The following is a 24311-nucleotide window of genomic DNA, read 5'->3' on the forward strand; positions in this document are numbered from 1 at the left end:
GTGCACTCCCGGCCAGTCTCTTTTTGGACAGTCAATGAAGAGAAAGTGGAGTCCCACCTGTGGGCTGTTGGCTTAGGAGGGAGAGTCCTCCTGGCAGACCAGCTCTTTCCAGGCAGGTTTAGTGTCCTAGAGTTGTGGGACAGCACCAGCTCTGAGCTTAGATGGAACCAGAAGGGTCCTGTCCTAGGCCGCCCTCCAGCTCCCAAACCCCCCAGTACTCGTGTTCTTATTTGTTCTTCTTACAAGAAATTAAACTATCCACATTCAGTATTGAAACTACTAGGTCTGTGTGTCACCTAAGAAGAAGTTTTTGAAGTAAAAGCGTTGTAGGCTGGAGAGATGGCTCAGTGGTTAAGAGCACTGACTCTTCTTCCAGAAGACCTGAGTTCAGCAACCACATGGTGGCTCACAACCATCTGTAATGGGATCTGATGCCCTCTTCTGGTGCGTCTGAAGACAGCTACAGTGTACTCATATACATGGGGAAAAAATGTGCACCTCTCTGGCATGATACTAGCTTTGTAAATAAGGACATAATGGGACAAGGACTCCAGGCCACCCAGAAACATGAGCCAATATCAGAACTGTGACAAAATATCGAAAAGTTTAGACATTGCAGGGTTTGTTTTGCTTTGTTTTGTTTTGTTTTTAGTTTATGGTTTCAGCTAGATCTCAGTCCACAGTGGCAGCAACCCAGAAGAAGTAGGGCTAGATAACACTTTTTTCAACCAGTCAGGATCCACACTCTTCAAAATAGCTCTGCAGCTAAGAACTGAGTATTACAAACAGCAGCCCGTGCGGCACATTTTAGGTTCAGACTACAGTGGAATAACCACGATCATGAGACTGCCTTGGACGTGGTTGGTCTGTCAGATAATCAAATGGATGTATTGGAGGTGGTGACGGCGTTCCACCTTCCAGGAACATCTTAGAAAGACAGAAGGAACGCCAGGGCATGTTCCAAGTTATGTTCATTGGAGAGAATCCTTTAGTACAGAGTTTCTGAATTTGAGCAAACAGCTGTATATGTGTAAATACAGGTGTGCATTTGTATATATTTGGTGTATGCTGTCCGTAGCAGGGCCTGCCATCCTGGTTTCAAGTACTTAGGAGGAGCAGGGAGTGCAGAGTGTGCTGCATCCGAGACCAGACAGGACTCAGGCAGGACATGGAGCCGGCCAAGTGTTGGCATTGGATGGTGCCCTTAATCAGGGGCTTTCGGATTTTAGAGTTTACTAAGTATTTTAAATCTTTGCTTTACTTCAGTTATACTGCAGTGGGTATAGGACTTTGTGTCTGTATCTTGCTCTCCAAATAACATGTATGGGAGAGGTTGAGTGGATGCTGAAGCAAATAATTATTAACAGTTGAGGGTTCTGGTGAGAAGAATGGAAGGGTTCTTTTATTTAGTCTTGTAGCAGACTTTTATCATTTTAAAAATTGGAGATGTGTTGAAAAGGGAACCTTTTTATACTGCCAGTGACTAAATTAGTATAGTGTGTAAAAAAACAATATAAATGTTCTTCAAAAAAGATAAAAGTAGAACTATCATAACAACCTAATAATCTGACTTTGGGGTACATATCCAAAGCAGATGAAGTTAATATAAGTTACCTGCTACCCAATGTTTACAACCAATACTATTTATTGTTTTGTTTTTGTTTTTTTTTTTAAAAAGGCTATTCAACCCATTGTTCTGAAGATTGCTGTGTAGTGTGCAAAGTTTGAGGGCTTGCATATGGTAAAGGCCTTCATGTTGAAGAGCCTCCATGTTTAAAGGTAGGAAAAGGTATCACTTAACAACAAGCATGTTCATGAGTCTGCAGAGTGGCTTTCTTTATAAGCCTAGTCACAATGATTCTATTAAACCCCACCTATAGTACTTAATGAGTCACAGTAGGAATAAATTTCAACATGTTTCAATGATGTTTTCATAGAAACTATAGCAAACTGTCAGTTGTGTAGGGCAAACTTGGAGAATATTCTATGTGATGTGAGAAGCACCAAGTGTACCCTACACTACCTCACCTGTATGGAGTCCATGGTTGCAGGGGTAAAGGAGTAAGTTTACTAGAAGAACAGGACACTTAGTCAAGAACGTTGTACTGTTACAAGCTGCTGAAATTACAATCTTGTCTTCCTAAGAAAATATGTAAAGTGAAAGAAAAAAATACATGAGGTAATTCATGAGAGTTGGCCCAGTTTATTTCATAAAATGCATATTGAAAAATACATTATATTTTTTTCACTGCCGTGTTTGTTTGTGGCTAAGGTTGACCTTCCTTACTATGTAGTCTGAATGTCTGATCTTCTGCCTCCTCTTCTGGAATGCAGGGATTAGATGCATACCACCATAACCAGTTTGTGTGGTTCTGGGGATTAAACCCACAGCTTTCTGCATACTGGGCAAGCTATGTACCAATAGAACTGTATCTTTAGCCTCCATTTTTTTTTTTTTTTTAGAGAATACTTTATTAGTTTTTGTAATCAAACCCACGTATATAAGACCTTACATATTTAATACAGTGTGTTACCCCTGTACAAATGGAAAAAACTTAAGTTCAACATTTCTAGACCAATATGGCTGTTAATTTCTGTACAGTGCCAACTCAACACAGTAAACGGGGATACTTTTTTCGAAAGTTGACAGCACAGGTAAAGTTTCAAAAAATTCAAATTATATATCTGTATATATATTTTTATATTTATATAAAAAGACCAATAATAGCAGTGTGTTATGCATCAACAGCAGCAACAGCTTTTCCAGGTTCTGCAGTCATCTGAACAAAACTGTAGAGACATCCAGCACACTCCATTAAAAAAAAAAGTAAAAAAACAAAACCCGAGAAAACAGCACAGTTCTGTTACTCTTGTGGTACCTGGCACCATTTTTTTTTTTAAATTAGCTTCTCAATCATCATCTGGAAAGAAAACATTCTGAGCAACATAATTAAAAACAGCTCTGATAAAACACGGTCACTACTACGTATCATAAAGCAGGTACAAGCTATTTTACATCCACAGAGGTATGATACAGTACTGTCCTACATCTATAATACTAGAGGATACAATTTAAAAGGCATTATTTGAGACTTGATTCTACTTTTCCAGCAGAGGGCCCAAAGGATGGTGTGACACAGCTTTGTAAAGAAACATACTCTAGACAGGATTTCCTTTCACTAGTGGCACACTTCTAAGGATTCATTCTCTCCATGAATGTCAGCTAAAACCGTTATTAAAAAAATGAAATATCCCTAGAACAAAACCGTATAACCACCGGATTCACATGAAGATGACCTAGTGGAGACAAGCTGGACCTCACCTTACCAACAAGCTATCAAATCTGTTATGTTTAAACAGTGAGACCTCCAAGGAAGGAGATGCCAAGTAGTGCTTCAAAGCTTCGGACCACAATCAAACACAGCATCCTTTTCAACAGAAGCAGAAGCTCATCTGAATATGCTCATGGATGCTGACATCAACATTTAATCATCTCCTCACTCATCCAGGAAGAGGGGGAGATCAGTTACTACTGTACTTTAATGTGTTCAACCAAATCACCATGTTACAAAAATAGCAAGCTGCCATAATAAAAAATAAGGCTCCTCTATCCAGCACCAGATAGCATCATTTTACTTTCAAGCCTAGAAATTGCACACTTGTATATAAACCAATCGAAGATGAGGATTGAGAGTTCATCTTGGTGGATTTTTCCTTTGATGAATATGAAGTGTCCTTCCTTATCTTTTTTGATGACTTTTAATTGAAAATTGATTTTATTTGATATTAGAATGGCTACTCCAGCTTGCTTCTTCTGACCATTTGCTTGGAAAGTTGTTTTCCAGCCTTTCACTCTGAGGTAGTGTCTGTCTTTGTCTCTGAGGTGTGTTTCCTGTAGGCAGCAGAATGCAGGGTCCTCATTGCGTATCCAGTTTGTTAATCTATGTCTTTTTATTGGGGAGTTGAGGCCATTGATGTTGAGAGATATTAAGGAATAGTGATTATTGCTTCCTGTTATATTCATATTTGGATGTGAGGTTATGTTTGTGTGCTTTCATTCTCTTTGTTTTGTTGCCAAGATGATTAGTTTCTTGCTTCTTCTAGGGTATAGCTTGCCTCCTTATGTTGGGCTTTACCCTTTATTATCCTTTGTAGTGCTGGATTTGTAGAAAGATATTGTGTAAATTTGGTTTTGTCATGGAATATCTTGGTTTCTCCATCTATGTTAATTGAGAGTTTTGCAGGATACAGTAACCTGGGCTGGCATTTGTGTTCTCTTAGGGTCTGTATGACATCAGTCCAGGATCTTCTGGCCTTCATAGTTTCTGGCGAAAAGTCTGGTGTGATTCTGATAGGTCTGCCTTTATATGTTACTTGACCTTTTTCCCTTACTGCTTTTAATATTCTTTCTTTATTTTGTGCGTTTGGTGTTTTGACAATTATGTGACGGGAGGTGTTTCTTTTCTGGTCCAATCTATTTGGAGTTCTGTAGGCTTCTTGTATGCCTATGGGTATCTCTTTTTTTAGGTTAGGGAAGTTTTCTTCTATGATTTTGTTGAAGATATTTACTGGTCCTTTGAGCTGGGAGTCTTCACTCTCTTCTATACCTATTATCCTTAGGTTTGATCTTCTCATTGAGTCCTGGATTTCCTGTATGTTTTGGACCAGTAGCTTTTTCTGCTTTACATTATCTTTGACAGTTGAGTCAATGATTTCTATGGAATCTTCTGCTCCCGAGATTCTCTCTTCCATCTCTTGTATTCTGTTGGTGAAGCTTGTATCTACAGCTCCTTGTCTTTTCTTTTGATTTTCTATGTCCAGGATTGTTTCCATGTGTTCTTTCTTGATTGCTTCTATTTCCATTTTTAATTCCTTCAACTGTTTGATTGTGTTTTCCTGGAATTCTTTCAGGGATTTTTGCGATTCCTCTCTGTAGGCTTCTACTTGTTTATTAATGTTTTCCTGTGTTTCCCTAAGGGAGTTCTTTATGTCTTTCTTGAAGTCCTCCAGCATCATGATCAAATATGATTTTGAAACTAGATCTTGCTTTTCTGGTGTGTTTGGATATTCCGTGTTTGCTTTGGTGGGAGAATTGGGCTCCGATGATGCCATGTAGTCTTGGTTTCTGTTGCTTGGGTTCCTGCGCTTGCCTCTCGCCATCAGATTATCTCTAGTGTTACTTTGTTCTGCTATTTCTGACCGTGGCTAGACTGTCCTATAAGCCTGTGTGTCAGGAGTGCTGTAGACCTGTTTTCCTGTTTTCTTTCAGCCAGTTATGGGGACAGAGTGTTCTGCATTCGGGCATGTAGTTTTTCCTCTCTACAGGTCTTCAGCTGTTCCTGTGGGCCTGTGTCTTGAGTTCACCAGGCAGGTTTCTTGCAGGGGAAAAGTTGGTCCTACCTGTGGTTCCAAGGCTCAAGTTTGCTCGTGGGGTACTGCCTAAGTCCTCTCCGCGGCGGCAGCAACTGGGAAGATCTGCGCCGCTCTTTCCGGGAGCCTCCATGCACCAGGGCTCCAGATGACGCTTGGTGTTTTCCTCTGGCGTCTGGATGTGCACAGAGTGCAGTCTCTTCTGGTTTCCCAGGCGTGTCCGCCTCTCTGAAGGTTTAGCTCTCCCTCCCACGGGATTTGGGTGCAGAGAACTGTTTATCTGGTCTGTTTCCTTCAGGTTCCGGCGGTGTCTCAGGCGCAGGGATCCTGCCGCTCCTGGGCCCTCCCCTACGGGAACCCAGAGGCCTTATACAGTTGCCTCTTGGGCCAGGGATGTGGGCAGGGGTGGGCAGTGTTGGTGGTCTCCTCCGCTCTGCAGCCTCAGGAGTGCCCACCTGATCAGGCGGTGAGGTCTCTCTCCCACGGGGTTTTGTAGCCTCCATTTTTATTATTAACCAAATAAGATGTAATTTATTGCATTTCAGAAAATGGAAAAGTTATGAGGACATTTGCCAGTACAAGTTGAGTTAACATTTCATATATGACTTATGATCAGAATTGTTAGAGTAAGAAAGATAAAAAAAGAAAACACAGGGAAGGTTTGGAAGTTTCATCGTGTTATGTGCTATTAACTTAGCACAGTACATGATCTCCAAGGTACATTGATACATTTTAGTCGACTTACTATAGTTGTGTGAGATACTGTAATCACATGCAGAAAATTTACTTATTTAACAATTACTTATTTAATATTTCCACCTGCTGGACAACATTTTGAATGGTGAAGGACAGTAGCCAAAAACAGATGTTGCCCTTGAAGAGCTGCATTTTCATGGCACAAAACAGGAAGCAGTAAAACTTCCAGATGTTGAGGGTGGTCACAAGAGAAGAGCACAAGTGACTCGGAATCAGGGATAGAGAAAACCTGCAGCCAGCTGGATGGTGGAGGGAGGAAGGTCAGTTCTGCACCAAAACGAGAGGTCAGAGGCTTACACTAGAATGTTGCAGAAGAAAGCTGCTTAGAGTCATGTGTGGTGATGAGGCAACAGGGCAGAGGGTGAGCAAACTAGGAAAGGAAGAAAGAGGCTTACTATGACAGTCAACACAGAAATATATGTACAACATAAAAACAGTCTGAATTTAGCTTGTCTGGGCTTTGCGTAGCAGGCTGGTGCTACAGAAGTACTGTTTCCCACTGTATAAATTGTGCTGCTATAATGGGAGCCATCCTAGGAAGGCCACGCCTAAGCTTATTGTTTTGGGAAGCAGATTGCTTTATTTTTCTTTTTCTCTAGATCGTACTACAAATATTGTCAGGCTCCCCTGTCAGAACACTCCCACACCCCATCCCAGCCCCCAAATCCACTGATATTGGTGATAAGATTCTGGTGAGAGACAGGCCGAAGGGGATGGAGCACCCACCTTCTTTTCTCTCAGCTGACAGGTTCAGGAGACTGAGCCCAGTGTGTGACTGTGATAGAGACAGGCCTTGAGAAACCATAGTTAGTTTGGACAGTGGACTGCTCAGAACTTTCTGTGCCTCCCTATGGGTAGCAAAGTTGCCCTGCCCCATAAATGAGTTTCATAAAGGGCACCCAATAACCAAATTTATATCTGCATAACATCAGCCTGGCCCTGGGAACATAGCAAGCTAAACTGTCTGGAATAAACTAACTTTACTGTATATTCCACACTATGTACTGGTTGAGTGGGTCATCTGAGAATTATCCAACTAACTTTGGTCCCAAACCACTGTCCACCTAATGAGCAACACAAAAGAAAGGAGTAGATGAACTGGGCCTTGAGCTCGCCTTGATCCTCTCTCCAAGGCAGCCCTGGAATATAGCAAAGTGTGAGCTTGTCATAGATAGTATCTGCTCCTGCCTGTGTAACGACCCCACCAGAAGCAATTCTTTATTAAGATTTTATTTTGGTATCTACTGATTGGTTTGGATATATTTGTTATGTTCTCTTTTCTTATTTGTAATAAAATCTTTTTGTTCTTGAACTTCCTTAAATTATTGCCTTCCTTTTTCTGAAATTTCTCCTTTCTTTTGAATATTCTCTTGTTTTAGGTTCTTCTCTCTCTCTCTCTCTCTCTCTCTCTCTCTCTCTCTCTCTCTCTCTCTCTCCTGTGGGTGTGGGTGTACGCGCACGTGCACACACAGCTTATATAAGGATGCCTGAAGAAGGTGGCATCAGAGCTTCTGGAACCAGAGTTGTAGGTAGTTGTGAGGCACTAGATGTGATCCAATCTCAGCAAAAGCACCAAGTGCACTTAACTGCTCCTTCACATACCCATTCATTCATTTATTTAAGTTTATTTTATGTATAAAAGGCTTTGCCTACTTTTATGTGTGTGCACCACATGTGTGCTCGCTGCCTGAGGTCAGAAGAAGGTTCATATCCCCTGGAACTGTAGTTATGGATGTTTGTGAACCATATGGGTGCTAAAACTGTTACCTGCTGGGCCATTCTCTGGACCCTCTCTATTCCTATTCTTTTTAGTAATTAAAAGATTTTCAGGGTTGGGGATTTAGCTCCTAGCAAGCGCAAGGCCCTGGGTTTGGTCCCCAGCTCCAGGAAAAAAGAAAAAAAGATTTTCAAATATAGGTTCTGTATTTCCTTTATTTCCACTCTTACCTTGCCCCAACTCCCTCTCAAATTCAAGTCTATTTCTTTATTATTGTTGTTACATATACACATACCAAGCAACAACAAAACCCACCTCCTGAGTCCATTTAGGGTTGCTCATATGTAGATGTCTTTAGGGCTAACCATTTTGAATTGGATAATCTATTAGGGAGCTCACCCTTGATGAAAACTGATACTCTATTTCTGAACAGCCATTGCTTTCCTGTAATTCATCTAGAGGTGGACTTTGTGAAATTTCCTCCATCTATAGTGGCATGTCAACTGTTATTGTCATTGTGCAAGCCTTAAGTAGGTAACTATATCTTTGCAATTTCCTGATGCTGCTTCTCTGCCATGTCTAGCAGAAGCTATCTAACAGCAGACAGGTTCACAGGTTTACAGTACCAGCTGTGAATTCCCTCCTAATGAGCAGGCCGTAAGTCCAATTAGACAGCTGGTTTCAGTGCCCCGATTGCATCTTTGGATATCTTGGTAGCTCATTGGCTTTACAGTTGCAAAGTTATTGGTTGCTTTCCTCCCTTGGCAGCTTGTATAGTTCTCAGGGAGAGTTCCACGTTCGTTCAACTTACCTTCCTATGTTCACACTGTGTGTTGTCTTCATCAAGGGCAGTAGCTTCTGTTGTTTGGGGACTCCCTTGGGAGAGGACCATCATCACCCCCACTAAACACATTAGAAGAATGGGGTGGGAGTGATATGTAAAGCCATCACCGATCTCAGAGAATTCTCAATGGGGAAGTCTCTTAAAGCAGCATCAGGAAATCAACTCCCTTGAAGTTGTCTGTTAAGACAAGGGAATAGAAAAGCAAACAAATCATCAAAATGTCAAGCCTCCTGAAGTAGTTGGTCAGATATTTGAGGTGAGGTCAGTTGCTGTATTAGTTCCATTAAGTTCCGACAGAAAGATTAGGGTGAGTTGCTTTGCCTCGTGTAGAGGAGAGGTTGCTGGGAAGAAAGAATACTTGCAATTGTGTAAATGATAGAAGAGTTGGGAGTGTGCTTGAGGTAATACTTGTAGTGACTGGCATGCAGTTGAGTATTGGCAGGGAAGAGCAGGAACAGTCCTAAGAGCAAAGGCGGTAGGAGCTGCACCTTCACTGCTGGTATCCATGCCAGAGCGACTCAAAGCCCCAGCATCGAGTTGGTATTGAATTGTTGAGGATTGGGACAGTAGTGCTGAAGAAGGAGAGGCAGGTGTCAGAAGCTGAAGTTGGAGGGGCAGGCATTGGAGGCTGTAGCATGAAGAAAATCTAGTGTTAGATAGCATGGGATTCTAAGATGAACCTGCATTAAGAAGTAGTGAGAACCAACCAGTTGATGGCCAGAAATTCACTTGTATTCTCTACAGTGCCTTACTTCCGTAAGTCTGGATTCTGAGTACTTTAAAAGAATAAGGTAATAAGGGTTGGGGAATTGGCTCAGCAGTTAAGAGCACTGGCAGTTATTACAGAAGACCTGAATTCAGATGTGGCAACTCCCAGCTGCCTCTAACTCTAGTTCTAATGGACCCAGTACCATCTTCTGGGGACACCAGATGTGAAAGTGGTGCACAGATACATGCACGCAAAGTAGCCATACACACAAAATAGAAGTAGTAAATTTCAACAAAAAAAAAAAAAAAAAAAGGAAAGAAAAGAAAAAGCACAGTAAATGCATGGAAAATGAGTTGATATATTGTAAAGTGTTGTTAATTTTAAGAATTGGTTTCATTTGCCACTCTAGTTGGCCAAGTGAACGTGGGAGATTGGAGCCTAAAATTGAGGTGGACTAAAGTCTCATGCAATAGAGAATGTCGTCTTGAGCATTAGTTTATACTCTAAGGAACAAGGATCACATGAGTAAGATGCTCAAGTGCAAGGACAAGCCACATAGGTCAAAAACATGGTTTCCCACAGAGGCATGTGAATAACGACAGCTGAAGTAAACTCACTCCCACCCAGAACACCTGGGAGGAGCATGGCTGCACCTTCCAAGAACAGAACTGTGTTGAAGTAACTGAGGTCACGAGGTCTTGCCTGGCTTTCTTGGAGTTTTCGCACAAGCACTCAGAATTCTCACAGGACTGTTTTTGGACCATGTTCTGACAGTTTAACTTGCCACTTTACGATACCTTTTAGTTCAATAAGCTGAGTCATATCACAAAGTTGTAACATATTTGAGCAGAAAATTTGGGGTGAAATCTTTGTTTGTTTGTTTGTTTACTTATCTGTTTAATTAGAGACAAGGTCTCTATGTAGTCCTGCTGTCTTGGAACTGTGTAGGACCAGGCTGTGCTCAACTCAAGAGCCCCTCCTGCCTCTGCTTCAGGAGTTCTGGGTTGTATGGCTTGTGTGACCCGTTTGTAACCCGAGTGAGATTCTTCGCACATATACCAGACACTATTTTAGGAATTCACTGAGCTTATATCACATTATTTGCATTAGAAATATACTGATGTTTTTCTCTCTGCTTCCTTCTAGATTACATACAGGTTACGGCACCTTCTCCGTGCAAGGTGTGATGCTTCTCCTGTGACCAACAACACCATCCAGTTTCACTGTGATCCTAGTTTCTGGGCTCAAAATATTATCAACTTGGGTAGGCCATTGTATATATTTTCCCTTCGTGACTGTTTCGGTTATAACAGATTACTGAATATATTCCCATTCATTATCCTGTTTTACAGTCACACTTTTTCCAGTATGTCATTAATATATGCATGTGGTAACACAGACACATGAATATATAGTACTTGTTTTGAGATGACATATGAAAATACATTTGCTTATAAGGTACTTAAGTTAGGGTTTTAGGAGCCCTCCTTCTCCACATAGAATCCTGTTTGTGCTTGCTTTTTTGTTTTTTAATGTATATGGGAATTTTGCCTGAATGTTTGTTTGTGCATCATGTGTGTGCAGTGCCCACAACATTGTCAAGAACAGGGCCCCAGATCCTATTGGAATTGCAGAGGATTGCGAGCTGCCATGTGAGTGCTGGGAATGGAAGAGCAGCCAGTGCTCTTAACCACTGAGCAATCTCACCAACCCCGAGAACCTTGTCTGTATTGTTACCTCTCTCTATATCAGGATGTATTTCCTCTTGACTGTATGTGATACGTAGGCTTTGTCTAGGGTGTGTGTGTGTATGCTTTGCTGTGGATCACAGCTGCATAAGTACTTTACCATTAATTCCACATTGCCCGTGTCAGTTTGGTTTTTGATATTTAGAATGCTTTTGGAAGAAATACCATTTCCCTGCTGCTAGTGAACAGCCTCGTGCTTATGTGTTTGTATGGTATGTGCCTCGGTGTACTGGTGCCTATGCAGTCCAGAAAAGGGCATTTGATTCCTGGAGCTGGAGTTACAGGGTGGTTGTGCTCTGCCTAACAGGGGTACTAGAAACCGAACTTGGGTCTTCCAAAAGAGCAACAAGTGTTCTTAACCACTCAGCTATTTCTCTAGCCCAAGTTATGCTTTTTGCAGTGGGGGTAAAGTGGGATAAGACAAGAAAGGTCTCGTGTGGTTCAGGCCAGCCTACCCTGACTATGTAGACAACCTACCCAGCATAAAATCATAATGTTCTATATGACTTTCTTTTTCCCAGTCTTGCATTTAAAATCAATTTCTTACTTGGCAAGCAGTAGCTTTGTAGGTGTGAGCACTGTTAACATGTCAGAAGTCTGACAAGTTTTAAAACCATTGCTCAAGCCCCTGATGGCTCAACTGCTTTATCTCATTTATAGAAGATTTTTCTGTTTCCTCCCTTGCTCATTATCATTACCCTCCCCATTTGTTTGGGGTTTTAGATCTTTTTCTTATTCTGGTCAGGCTTTCAACTGTGTGAATGTATAGTATGGGGTGCAGGGAGAGGGTCTGTGTCTGTAAGTAGTTGAAGGATAACATACAGAGAAGTACTCCGTCTTAAGTCAGCACTCATTGAGTCAGAGAATAGCATCTTGGCAACATTAGGAAGTAGATAATCTTTGAAAGCAGTGCAGTCAAAAGTAACCACTCAGCTTTCTTGTCGTTTCACACAGAGAAATGCTGGGAACAAGCTCAGAAGTTCCCTAGACATTCCCCACAGCCAGGTTTTCCCTTGATGCATCTTGGGTTCCTGGATTTCTTTTAGGATCATCAAATAAGACTGCTCTGCACCCTTAAGACTAGATTATATGTGAGAAAGGACACAGAGCTGGAGAAGGAGCCAGTGCTCTCACCACAACACAGTGGGAAGAGAAGGCAGACCCAGACGCATGCCATCCATACAAAGGAAGAACAAGAAAGAGTCATGGAGTCCAGGTGATAGAGACCCCTGCAGGCCAATTTGAGACATTCGTGGCCATTTCCTTACCAAAATACATAGCCAGAAGCTAGAACCAAACACTTTGATCCACCCTACTTAAAAAAAGAGAGATACAAAGCACGGGCTTGGAGATGGCTGCTCTTAAAAGTCTTAATATTTTTAAATGGATTAGTATTCTTAGAATTTTTGTAAGGTAAGTTTTTATAGAATATAAATAAATAAAAACCTCATTGGGAATCCTCCGTTTTTAATTGTTTACAGTCTTCTGCGTACAAAATTGTTTGGCAATTAAAATCCAACTCAGTAGCTATATAATACATAGTATTTCACCAATTACCAGACATTTTTATCTTGTTCTCTTTTCTTTAATTAGGTTCTTTGGTAATCGAGGAGAAAGAGAGCCAGCCACAAATGCCTAAGCAGAATCCTGTCGTGGAACAGAGCTCCCAGCCACCAGGTGGTTTACCCTCCAACCAGTTATCCAAGTTCCCAACACAGATCAGCCTAGCTCAGTTACGACTCCAGCATATTCAGCAACAGGTAATGGCTCAGAGGCAACAGGTGCAACGGAGGCCGGCACCTGTGGGTTCACCAAACCCTAGAATGCAGGGGCCCATCCAGCAGCCTTCCATCTCTCTTCAGGTAAATTTGGAAGAGGGCCTATCCTAACTTAGATAACTATAGAGTACTTGTGTTGAGCAGCTTTCAGTAATCCACACCCCACACACTGCCCTTCACTCACATATTAACAATTGACTGCATTAAAGGACCCTTGATCTAACACATAGTTTTTAGCTCACCTCCAAACTGATTTGATGATTTGTTTGCTCTGTCTCCTTTCAGCCTCCATGCATTGTCATCAGTTCTGACAGGGAATAAATGTTCTATTCCCAAACAACTTCTGCCTCTGGCAGGTGTTAGCTATGTGTCTCTTAAGTCCTGTAGTGCATCAAGTTGAGCAGTAACTTAAGAGTCTATTTGGAGGCAGTATTTAGAAAACCACACTTTATTCTAGAAACTAGGACACTAGTCAGTAGAGAAAGCCAGGCAGTCATTAGAGTCCTGTCTTTTCAGCCTTTTTAATTTTTCCTGAGCAAATCTATATACTATTGCTATTCTTATTAGATGTGTGCTGTTCTGTCGTTTTCAGTCTATTTATTTAAGCATGTGTTTGCATTGCGTTGTGCTAAAGTGTCTGTGTGCTTGCTCTCATGTGTACAGGTAAGCAGGCACACATCATTTGTGCAGGCAAGAGGGTGACATCATGTCTTCCCTTGTGCCCTTACTCCCTTATCTCCCTTACTGAGGCTGGTCTCAAGTGCCTTATTCACTGAAGCACCTCTCCAGTCCCTCATCTGCTTTTAGTTCTATGTATAAACATTGTATTCCAGTTAGATAGGATGTACTAGATGAACAAAGGCTTGGTGTAAAGTTGCATCTGCCTCGTTCATAGAACTTAAAATTTCACTTAATTCTGTCTTCTCCCTATTTGGACAGAGGTTTAGTAATGATTTTGTAAATGACACAAATGAGTTGGAGTTTCAGAAGTCAAGTACATGGGACAAAACTATGCTACAAAGTCTCATTTCACTTAAGAACAAACTTAGCTCAGACTGTCTTAGCAATAAAAGCAAAAGGAAAGGAGGCTAACACAGAGATGACTAACTGATAAAAAGGAACTGTTAGTTCATTAGGAGGAGAGAATTTATTTTATAGGAGTTTACCAGCACCAGGATATGTAATGTGGTTCTTTATGAAAAAAAGCATCTAAATGATATAGTCTTTTTAATAGCAATTTAGTAAAACATGAACTAGCTTTTAAAGAATTCTTCGGGGTTGGGGATTTAGCTCAGTGGTAGAGCGCTTGCCTAGGAAGCGCAAGGCCCTGGGTTCGGTCCCCAGCTCCGAAAAAAAGAACCAAAAAAAAAAAAAAAAAAAAAAGAATTCTTCGGCACTAATTGAGAGTTACAGACATACATCATGCGTCTGTTGTTGTTTGCCCATTTTGTAGCGCTAGGACACAGCCCAGACCCCTGCGCGTGCGAAAGCACATGCTCTACCACTAGTTTGGAACCAGGGAGGGAGTGATTCCCATCACCTTAATGAGGTGCATTTCCATAACTGGGGCAGTAACTCAGTAGCTGTGTGAAGAACCTGCTTACCCATGTAAGCAGTGGCAGACAAAGAGCATGTAAGCCTGCAGCCTGCTTTCTCTAGAAGTTGGCTTTTGGTTTTCAGTCTGTAGTAGTTAGTGTTGTAATCTGTATAAAACCTCTACTATTCAACCTTATTTTCTAACCTAGAAGTACTTTTCACAACTTTCCTTGAATATTATTTTTAGACTTCTATGACTACCATTCCTTTCTTCTTTTTAAATCTGTTCTGCTAAATACCCATTTCCATTTTGTTGTTTTTGTTGTTGTTGTTGTTGTTGTTGTTGCTATTAGTTTACCCTCCTTCTATATTTTTAGCTTCTTCATTTTCTACCAGCTTTTGTACATATACCTTTTGGGCACTGCCTTCTAAAAGTGTATGTCTTTGTGTTTCTCGTCATGTGGGATATGCAAATCATACTTCCCATGTGTCCTTGTGGACAGGTAGATTGGAAGTTTGTGCTTGTGAAAAGTCTCTTGCATGATATTTCATAATTCTTCCTCTGAAGATCAACCATGTCACCGGCACTCTAAAGTGCTAGGTGGCCGCCTGGTATTTAATGTGGAGTTTGTCAGAACATTCTCCTAGATCAACCCAACTGTAGCAGTTTAGAAAACAGGGAGAACATAGCTCACGTTGTGCTCACCTGTAAGCTTAAAGGTAGACGGGGTTAGCATTTGGTCTGGTGCCCTGGCGTCAAGTGTCAGTTTGTCGAGTGTCAATTTGTTTTGGTTTTTTGGTGTTTTGGGTTTTTTGCCTGTTTGTTTTTGGTTGAATCGTTATGTTGAGCAAAAGGATGAGACTAAGGTGACAGGAAATATCTGTTCTCCCTTAAAAATCAACTGTGTGTTTTCCTTTGAATAAATTTAGAAAACCTCTCTGTAATTCCTCACTATTTTCTGTTTGTGTTTTCATGGTGTGAAGCCCTCATGTGCCAAGTTTTATAGGAAAATCAGAAAGGTGTTAGGGCTTCTGGCTAGTTCCCCTATGTGGTTACTCAGTAATGCTGTCTCTGCACTTCACCTTGGAATTTCTGTTGGGTCCAGAAACACTGTACAGATGTGTTTTTCAATGGTTCTGAAATATATTCTTAACTGAGGGGAAAGGAAGCAATTTAGAGTATGAGAAAAAAAAAATCCAAAAGTAGGAAGAATTGGGGGAGGGAGGGCAGAGCTACGCCTATGGCTGTCTTGGTGTGGCCACATGAACCTTACAGCGCTAAAGATTCAGTTGTTTCTGTGAACGAGGACAGAAGTGCCTCCTTCTTCAGGAAGTCCTGATCTTAAACACAGTTATGGTGTCTTGAACAACGAAGCAACAAGTTCCCAACCATGAACACAGTTGAGTGGTCAAAAACACTGGCGTGTGAGCTTAGGGTTTGCTAAACTCAGTTTGAAGCCAGCATTGACAGAGGAGATGTGGCAGATTTGCCTCTCCACCCAGCCTTCCCCATCCACCAGTGTCAGGCGTGCTTCCTCCTGCTCACACCTCCTCCTCCTCCTTCCCTTTCCTTCCCTTCCCAACCACTCTTTCCCCTTGCCCTTTTCTAAGTGACTACTAGTGCCAACAGTGAGCATTCTGTGGTGAGATGTTACCCTCTGGGATTTTATGCAGTAAAGATCCGGTTTGGAGGCCATTGTTAGTTACTGCAGTGCTTTTGTTTCTTTCTTCTAGCATCCACCACCACGCTTAATAAACTTTCAGAACCACAGCCCTAAGCCCAATGGACCAGTGCTTCCTCCTTATCCTCAGCAGCTGAGGTACCCACCCAGCCAGAATATACCACGGCAGGCAATAAAGCCCAACCCCCTGCAGATGGCTTTTTTGGCTCAACAGGCCATAAAACAGGTGTGTGTTACCTTTCTCTCCAGTGCATCTCTGTACTGCCAGGTCATAGGAGCTTACGTAGACAATAGGTGATGAAGGGCACGTGCTTGCTTTTCTGTTGAGTAGAAAATACAGACTATATGTAGAAGCAGATCTATGGCGACAGGTAAGAAAACATCTCAGTGCTTTGTAATCAAGGAAGCCTTGCCTACTGTGTGTGTGTGTGTGTGTGTGTGTGTGTGTGTGTGTGTGTGTGTAATCAAGAATTGATTTACCATCTCTGGGTTTCATTTAGTAATATTTTAAAATTCATACTTGTTTCTGCTTCACCATTATAAAGAAAAGTTTAAATTGATGCTTGGCATCAAATTCTATTTATTTTCCTAATTTATGGCCTTGCCAACTACATTTTTTTTAGATCTCACTCCAGCTATAAAAATATGAGTGCCTTGCAGAGTTGTGTTGACAGTTGTCCTAATGCATATAAAATCACCTGGCACCTTTCAAGTATCACCCCTCCATTTATTAGATTTTAATGGCTAGATCATTGCCTTCTGCCAGTGACCAGTACCAAGGAACCAAGGTTCAACTCCAGAGATAGGACCAGGGACTCAAGGCTGTGCTGCACACGCCCCTCTCTGCTGGCTCGAGGCTCTGGAACTTTTCTTTGAGCAGCTCAGCCCACAGACTTGAAGCAAGGACAGGAAAACACGCTCGTGCCCTCAGCACTGTCATCGCATGTGCTCACAAGGCAGAAGGTCTCAAGACCAAATCAGGGTTGTTTGGTCAGCCGCATCTCTACGGGAATAGGAAACATCTTGCCTGTGGCATTCCTTGGGCAGATGGAAGCATTCCTGCTAGGGAGACAAACAAGAGTTCTGTGGAAACAGCAGGATAGCGTACACATGCTTCAGTAAATACTATGAAGTTTCTTTTAATATTTTCTAGACAAAAATGTAAACATGAATGAATAAGTGAACAATAAACCAGGAGAAACATGACTTGTGAACTTTCTGTGTAGAGTTAGATTCATAGGTGTCCTGTACTTTTTAAAGTGCCACGGTCAAACACGTAGGACGGGGCAGTGCTTTGGCACAGCTGCTCTCTGAGGTTTGAGGAGAGCTGGTGGAGTCCGAGCTTCCATGGTGTGGGTTCAGGGATCAGGTTGGCAGGCTTGCAGCAAGTGCTTTATGTACCGAACATCCCACTGGCCCCAGAAATTAGTTTTAATGCATAAATTCACCAAATTATCCCATGCTCATGTAATACTTTTTAGCTAGTAAGAAACTGTCATGTCACCTAATTTTTGTGAGATATGATCTCATCTCTGTGTTTTATCTTGTGCATAGGTAACAACCCCAGAAAGGTACTCATCAACAGTGATTCGTTACTCTCGGAAGGGGAGGAAGAAAAATACGTAGGGATAAGATAAAAAAGATTGGGTGTGAAGGTACTAAAGATGACATTCACACCCAACTTCATGTTTCTGTGTGTATACTTTTTACAGTTACATATATATGTGGGATTTTTTTCAGAACACCGTGTTTCAGAATGTCACTCTACAGTGTCATCCATATATAAATGAGTCTGGGCAGCTCTCTGCTGAATGACTTTGGGATAGCTTTCAGTTCTCCCACCCCTAGATTTATTCTGAGTTTTCATGTTTTTCAAGTACACCAAATATTGAAATAATTTCATAGGGACAGTTTGTTTCCCTTGCCTTAGTACATATTAACCATCTGCCTTTTTAGCTAACTATCCATCAGTGCTGTATTTTGTGTTTGCTTTGAAGCAAATGTGAATGAGAAAGCTGTCCTCAATAAGGCTTAATTACTTGGTCATATATGAAAAGTAAGGAAGGGAAGTATAAGCATCTTACAGCCCTAATAATATGTGACTATTTTTAGGCATTTCAGGTAGGAATAAAAGAAAATGTATGTTTTCAGTTCTCTAGCTTTACTTCAAAGAAGTTGCTTTTAGTATGCTTATATTTCTTGTACAATTCATATGTGTGTATATATATTTTGCAAGGATATGAGGTTGTTTTTTGGTATATGCTAGTTATTTTTTGCCAGAAAAAAAAGGCTTATTTGTTTTTTGGTATTATTACCACATGTGTGTGTACACACAAAATATGCTTCCCTTTCTCTCTCCCCTGGTTCTTTCCCTTCAAAGGACATTTGAGCTGTAATGATAGACTGTCGCCTCTGTCTTTGATATGTGCAAAGAGGGTCTATTTACATTTCTCATTATTCTGTCTTGGTACCGCAGTGGCAGATCAGCAGTGGACAGGCTACGCCTACAACTGCCAGCAGCTCCTCCTCCACTCCTTCCAGTCCCACGATCACAAGTGCAGCTGGGTACGATGGAAAAGCTTTCAGTTCACCCATGATTGATCTGAGTGCACCAGTGGGAGGGTCTTACAATCTTCCTTCTCTTCCAGATGTAAGTTTATGTAAAATCTGTACTAATAACCTCCTCTGAAAATTGGCAGTAAATGTGGGTTTAGTTTAAGGTATGGGTTTATTGGTTTATCAGCTATTTCTGAAAGCTTAGTTTTATTCTTTAGAAATAAAATGTGAGTAAAATTAGAAATTCTGAACATTTGGACATACAAAGGAATGTTTTCTGGGCTCTGACGTTGAAGATGTTTGCAGAAGATGTGCCATGGAGTCGAGGCTAGGAAGTGAGCTGGAAGGCTAGACTACTGTCCAGAGGAGAGAGTGGGGAGTAAGAGCAGAGCTCAGGTCAGTTCCTGAAGGGTAAGGCGTGCAAAGCTACAGAAAAGGCAGGACACCAGACCTGTCTACTTGAGCATATTAAGAAATATAGTCAATCTTTAGGATCTTTAACTTTGACAAGGGACTTGGAAAGCATCTTTCTAAAGGCAGAAAGTAACAGTGTTGTGTTGCTGGCCTCTGTGTGGGTCTGTGCCTGTACACATATTGTGCCTACATGAATGCTTGATGCCTTTGGAGGCCACAAGAGGGCATCAGATCCCTTGGAACTGGAGTTACAGACTGCTGTGAGCTGCCAGGCGGGTGCTAGGATGAAATCCGAGTTCTCTGGAAAACAACTGATGTTTGGTTTTTTTCCCAACTGCTGAGCTGTCTCTCCAGCCCTGCTTTTTCCTGCCCTGCAAGATTAGGAGGTCTCAGTGTCATGAGACACATACAACCAAGTATGAAACATTTACACTTGTGAAGGTTTTCACACTTTAGTTGGAAGGAATCGTGTATTAGATTAAACTTTTAATTTTGTTTTAATTTTTTTTCAAGTTCAGATCAATTATATTTCCTAATAAGCATATTATTAATCTTACTAGAGTCATTTCAGTTTTTATAGTGCATATATTTTAAACGGGTAGAGCATACTTTTTTCTTGCTCTTATCAGACATAGGAAAATAATTTAAATTAAAAAAAATTGCTTTTAGGATTATTCCACAATATAAATTATTTTTATTACATTAAGAAACCCAGTCCTTTATGCACTGTCCAGAAATTATTGACTAAAGTAGTACCTAAGAATAGTCAAGTACAAATGACCTTGTCTGCTTCCTGTCCCCCAGGCCCCACTACCATAAAAGAGAGAATCCATAGAAAATGAAGTTTCCTTTCTTTTTTTCTGCATTATTTCATTATGTACAGTCTGTACCCTGGCTTTAGGGCACAGTTCTCCTATAGAATCCCAATTGAGAAAGACTACAAAGAACGTGAAGGAATTGTACATGTTCCTGGGAAGTGATTATTTAGGCAGAGGGAGGGAGGGAGGGCGGGTGGGCGGGCGCAAGCACGTATGATGTGGTGCATCTGTTCTCAGTATATTTACCATGGGTAGAATATAAAGAGTAAACTTTAATTTCTTGATGGGGAAATCGTCTAACAGAACTTCTTTTGGGTTCTCTTTTTTTTCTTTTTTTCGGAGCTGGGGACCGAACCCAGGGCCTTGCGTTTGCTAGGCAAGCGCTCTACCACTGAGCTAAATCCCCAGCCCCTAACAGAACTTCTAAGTTTGTATTACTTGAGCCCTTAGTCTCTACACTCCAGAGGCAGAAGCCGGCAGATTTATGGTAGTTCCAAGATCAGTCTGGTCAATAAATTGAGTTCCAAGATAGCCAGGGCTGCACAGAGAAGCCTTGTTTCTCTCAACAAACAGGAAAAAGATAGTACTTGGGATCCAAGTTTTCTTGTAAATTTACAGTAGTAGTTTTTAGTTTTCAACATTAATTTGCCCTGAAAAAATTTCTTCTCTTGGAAGATTGATTGTTCAAGTACTATCTTGTTGGACAATATTGCAAGGAAGGATACAAGTGTAGACCCTGGCCAGCCAAGACCTCCATCAAACAGAACCGTGCAGTCACCAAATTCATCAGTGCCGTCTCCAGGCCTGGCAGGTAAGGCCACCTTTTGGATTCGCAAATGTTTTCTGGTTTTTATTTATACTTTTACTCATAATGATTAAAAGTTCCTCTTTGCCTCACTTTTGATGTATTGGGGGTGGTGTCTGCCTCAATTTTTAAATGATGGTTATTGTATCTTGGTTTTATTTTATATATATTTATATGTATTTCCACATCTGTGCCATAGTGCACATGTGGAAGCCAGAGGACAACTTGGAGTTGATTTTTCTCCTTCCTCTAAGAGGGTGCCAGGCTTCAATGCTTAGGTTGTCAGACTTTGTGATAAGGGTTTTAATCCACTGAACCCATTTCACCAACCTGAGTTTTTTATACCATGTAAAACTAGAATTCTTCACAAAGAAGGAAACTTGGGTTCTTTTTTTAGTTTCAGCAAAATTTATTGGCATTACAGCAACCAAAGAGCAAAGTTTTATCACATTGTCATTAATACATTTAGTTGCCTGTATATGGTCTCTTTGAGAATGTAATTTGCCTAGCTTCGCATTTTATTAGTTAGGATACAAAAGAAGAGAGCGGTCTTGGTGGCTTGTGTTTAGCTGTATTTAATGGTGTTTGGTGTAGGGAGGTAAGGCGATGGCTCACTGGGCAAGGGCACGCACTGCTCCTGCAGAGGACCATGGCTCTGTTCGCAGCGCCCTCATGCTGGCTCACAACAGCCTGGAAGTTCAGTGCTTGGCCTCCCTGAGTGTTGCATGCACATGGTACACTTACGCGTATGCAGGCAGACCAGTCGAGTCACATAAAAGTCAATCTTTTAAAAAAAAATCATACTTTAATATTCTTAATTGATTGCTATAAGAAACACGGGAAATACTATTCCTGGAGACTTGATATAGCAGGTGTCTCTTGTGTGGCATCCTGGAGAGACATAGACAGATGCATCCAGGTAATGTGCTGGTGACAAGCTAAAGCAAGAATTGCGCTCAGGTCTAGCCTGGAGAATCAGTGAGCTCACCACACCCTGCCAGTGTGGTTGGTAACTCAGCAAAGAGGGCCCCGAGGCTATCTGCACAGTTTGCAGGCCCCTCTAAGAGAGCTCTTCTGTTCCAGCACTTTCCTACATAAATATTCTGACTTTCTGAATCTTGACTTCTTCAGCTTCCTGAATTTTGAAAAATTTCATTACATCCTATGTTTCTTCAGTGTCCTGAGTCTTAGGAGCCTCCCTTTCCCTGGAGGAAAGACCTATTTCAGTCCCGAGGAAGCAGCAGCACAACAGCATCCTCTTGGAGCGATGGAAAGGAGAGAACTTAATTAAGTTTTTCAGCAATGTTACCAAAAAATAACATGGTTACAAAATTTAAGTGGAGGTTCCTGCTTTAAACATGAATTTAGAATAAAAGACAAGTACCTGTGAATAAATTAGCTATGTCCTTGTGGGGTTGGGGATTTAGCTCAGTGGTAGAACGCTTGCCTAGCAACCACAAGGCCCTGGGTTCGGTCCCCAGCTCCGAAAAAAAGAAAAAAAAAAAAAAAAGAAAGAAAAAAAAAGAAGGAATGTCCTTGATGAAAGACACATGAATAGGTAATCCCTACCCAATAAAGGCATCCAGCAAAATAGACTAAACAAAACTTTGCTCTCTCCAGTTGTCAGAATAGACAGAATTTGGTTTCTTCCTACTGAACTAGCCATTATTTGAATAGAGAGGATAGCAGTGATACAGGTGTCAGCAGGACCCTTCCTGTGTGTTACAGTGTCACTTGGCAAGACACTTCTGAAGGCCTCGTGGCAATAATCCTAAGGCTAACATTTATCTCCTGTGGGCTGCCAGACACTAGCATTACACCCACTAGTGTATGTGCATGTTGTATATAAGTGCCACCGCATGCTTGTGGAGGTCAGACAACAGTTTGTGGGAATCTAATCTCTCCTTCCACGTGTGGCGCCCAGAGATCTAGCTGAGGTCATCAGGCTTGGCAGCAAGCAACTTTGCCTCTGAGCCAGCTCAGCAGCCTGAGCCTAGGGTCTCTATGCAGCAGTTCAGAACCTCCTGTTTATTTACTACCTCACATCTGGATCTGACTTTCACTTTTCCCTGGGTTGTTGTCAGGTGGGACCGGGGATGTAGCTTAGTTGTCAGGCTTGCTGACTAGTACCTACCCTAAGCCACCCTCCATCCCCCGAACTCCTTTATGTTAGCCCCTTTCTTTTTTGTAGTTTTCGCTGGCTCCACCCTCTTCTACCTCCTCTACTGCAGGAAAGACTTGAAAGTGTTCTCCTACTTTGGGTTGGGAGAGATCCTATGATGGACAGACCTTCTTCCTGCCCAGAAATCGGTCGTGCCACAACTGTAAACAAAATGTGAAAGATATGCCTGTGGCTTAGTAGGGTTTTAGTAGACGGTCCTGGTTTTGGTATAATTAAGTGAACAGTTTGACAGATTTGAATGCATAGATTAATTCACTGTGAATGTCTTCCTTCCTTCTCCTCAGGGCCTGTTACTATGACTAGTGTCCATCCCCCAATACGTTCACCTAGTGCCTCCAGTGTTGGGAGCCGAGGAAGGTAAACAGATTTAACCATATTTATGGGTATAGTCTTTCCTCGGTATCCATAGAGAATCGGTTCCAGGGCTCATCCCAGTGTACCAAAATCTGCAGTTGCTCAAGTCCTCTGTGATGGTACAGTATTTGTGCATAATTTGGTCATATCTTTGTGTATGCTTTAAATTATCTCTAGGTTACTGATGCTGCCTAATACATTTGACGGTTTCATAATTACTTGTTATATTGCATTGTTTGGTGAATAATGACATTCTCCACCCCAAAAGAAAATCGTTTGTAGACATTCAGTTACAGGCACATTTCCTCCCACAAGGTACTTCCCAACCATATATGCAAATGCCATGAGAAGGCACAAGAAGAGCTGACTGTGCATATAATGTCTTGTAGTTGTCAGTGTTTTGATTCTTGGTTCATGTTTTCTACTGTTCACTTTTAATTAAGTAGTTAAACTAGTACAGCATTAAAGATAGAAAGTATTTGTCCAAATGCTAAAAATAAGATAGTATTTGACATCGTGATAGCAAAGACAGAAGTAGACATAACATATTAATATATAGACAGAAATTTAGGAAATAAGCAGTATAATGAGTTTTTGTTTTGTTTCAAGACAGAATATCACACAGTGTCACTTTATTTGACCAGGAACTCACTTAAGTAGATGAGACTGGTGTCTTTACTCATGATGCTGCCCCTGCTCAGAATGAAGAAGCAGTCTTTCTCTCAGTATTCTCTGACTGTTGTGATGATCAAACATTGGTTCTACTTTAAAAGAAATTTTTACAATTAAGCTCCCACTTTAAGTTGTTATTTAGTTCTGCCCTCGTTATGTTTGAAACTTAGCTCTAGATGTAAGTCACATTTTTTGTTTATCATTTGAACGCAGCATTCTTTAGAAGGAAGTTTCCCTGTGGTCCTCCGTAATATCAGAGTGGCTAATAGTGCAAGGTTTCTGTTCAGCTACCACCTTTAAGGGGCAGAAGCAGAGGCCAGCAAGTGATTTTCTACTGCAATCTGTGCATGAAAGTCTAGACTTCCTGTAG

The 24311-nt window shown here is 41.4% G+C and overlaps 1 protein-coding gene and 1 long non-coding RNA gene across 8 annotated transcripts in view; both read left to right on the top strand.

Annotated features, from left to right (window-relative positions):
- Positions 1–24311, top strand: part of LOC148006257 (uncharacterized) — a 282744-nt gene that overhangs the window by 211267 nt on the left and 47166 nt on the right. The window lies entirely within an intron of this gene.
- Trim24 (tripartite motif-containing 24) overlaps positions 1–24311 on the top strand; it is a 125091-nt gene that overhangs the window by 89698 nt on the left and 11082 nt on the right. For 4 of the 7 annotated variants that reach the window (XR_015685758.1, XR_015685759.1, XM_087658670.1 and 1 more), the window contains 6 exons: positions 10543–10660; positions 12738–12904; positions 16193–16366; positions 18617–18790; positions 20604–20739; positions 23200–23272. Coding sequence is in view for 4 of the 7 variants with exons in the window: in XM_087658670.1 (XP_087514796.1) it covers positions 10543–10660; positions 12738–12904; positions 16193–16366; positions 18617–18790; positions 20604–20739; positions 23200–23272 (842 nt within the window). In the remaining 3 variants the exon portion in view is untranslated. 7 annotated transcript variants of the gene reach the window in all.

Source organism: Rattus norvegicus, chromosome 4 (assembly GCF_021556685.1).
Source record: "Rattus norvegicus strain SHRSP/BbbUtx chromosome 4, alternate assembly SHRSP_T2T, whole genome shotgun sequence".
NCBI lineage: Eukaryota > Metazoa > Chordata > Mammalia > Rodentia > Muridae > Rattus > Rattus norvegicus.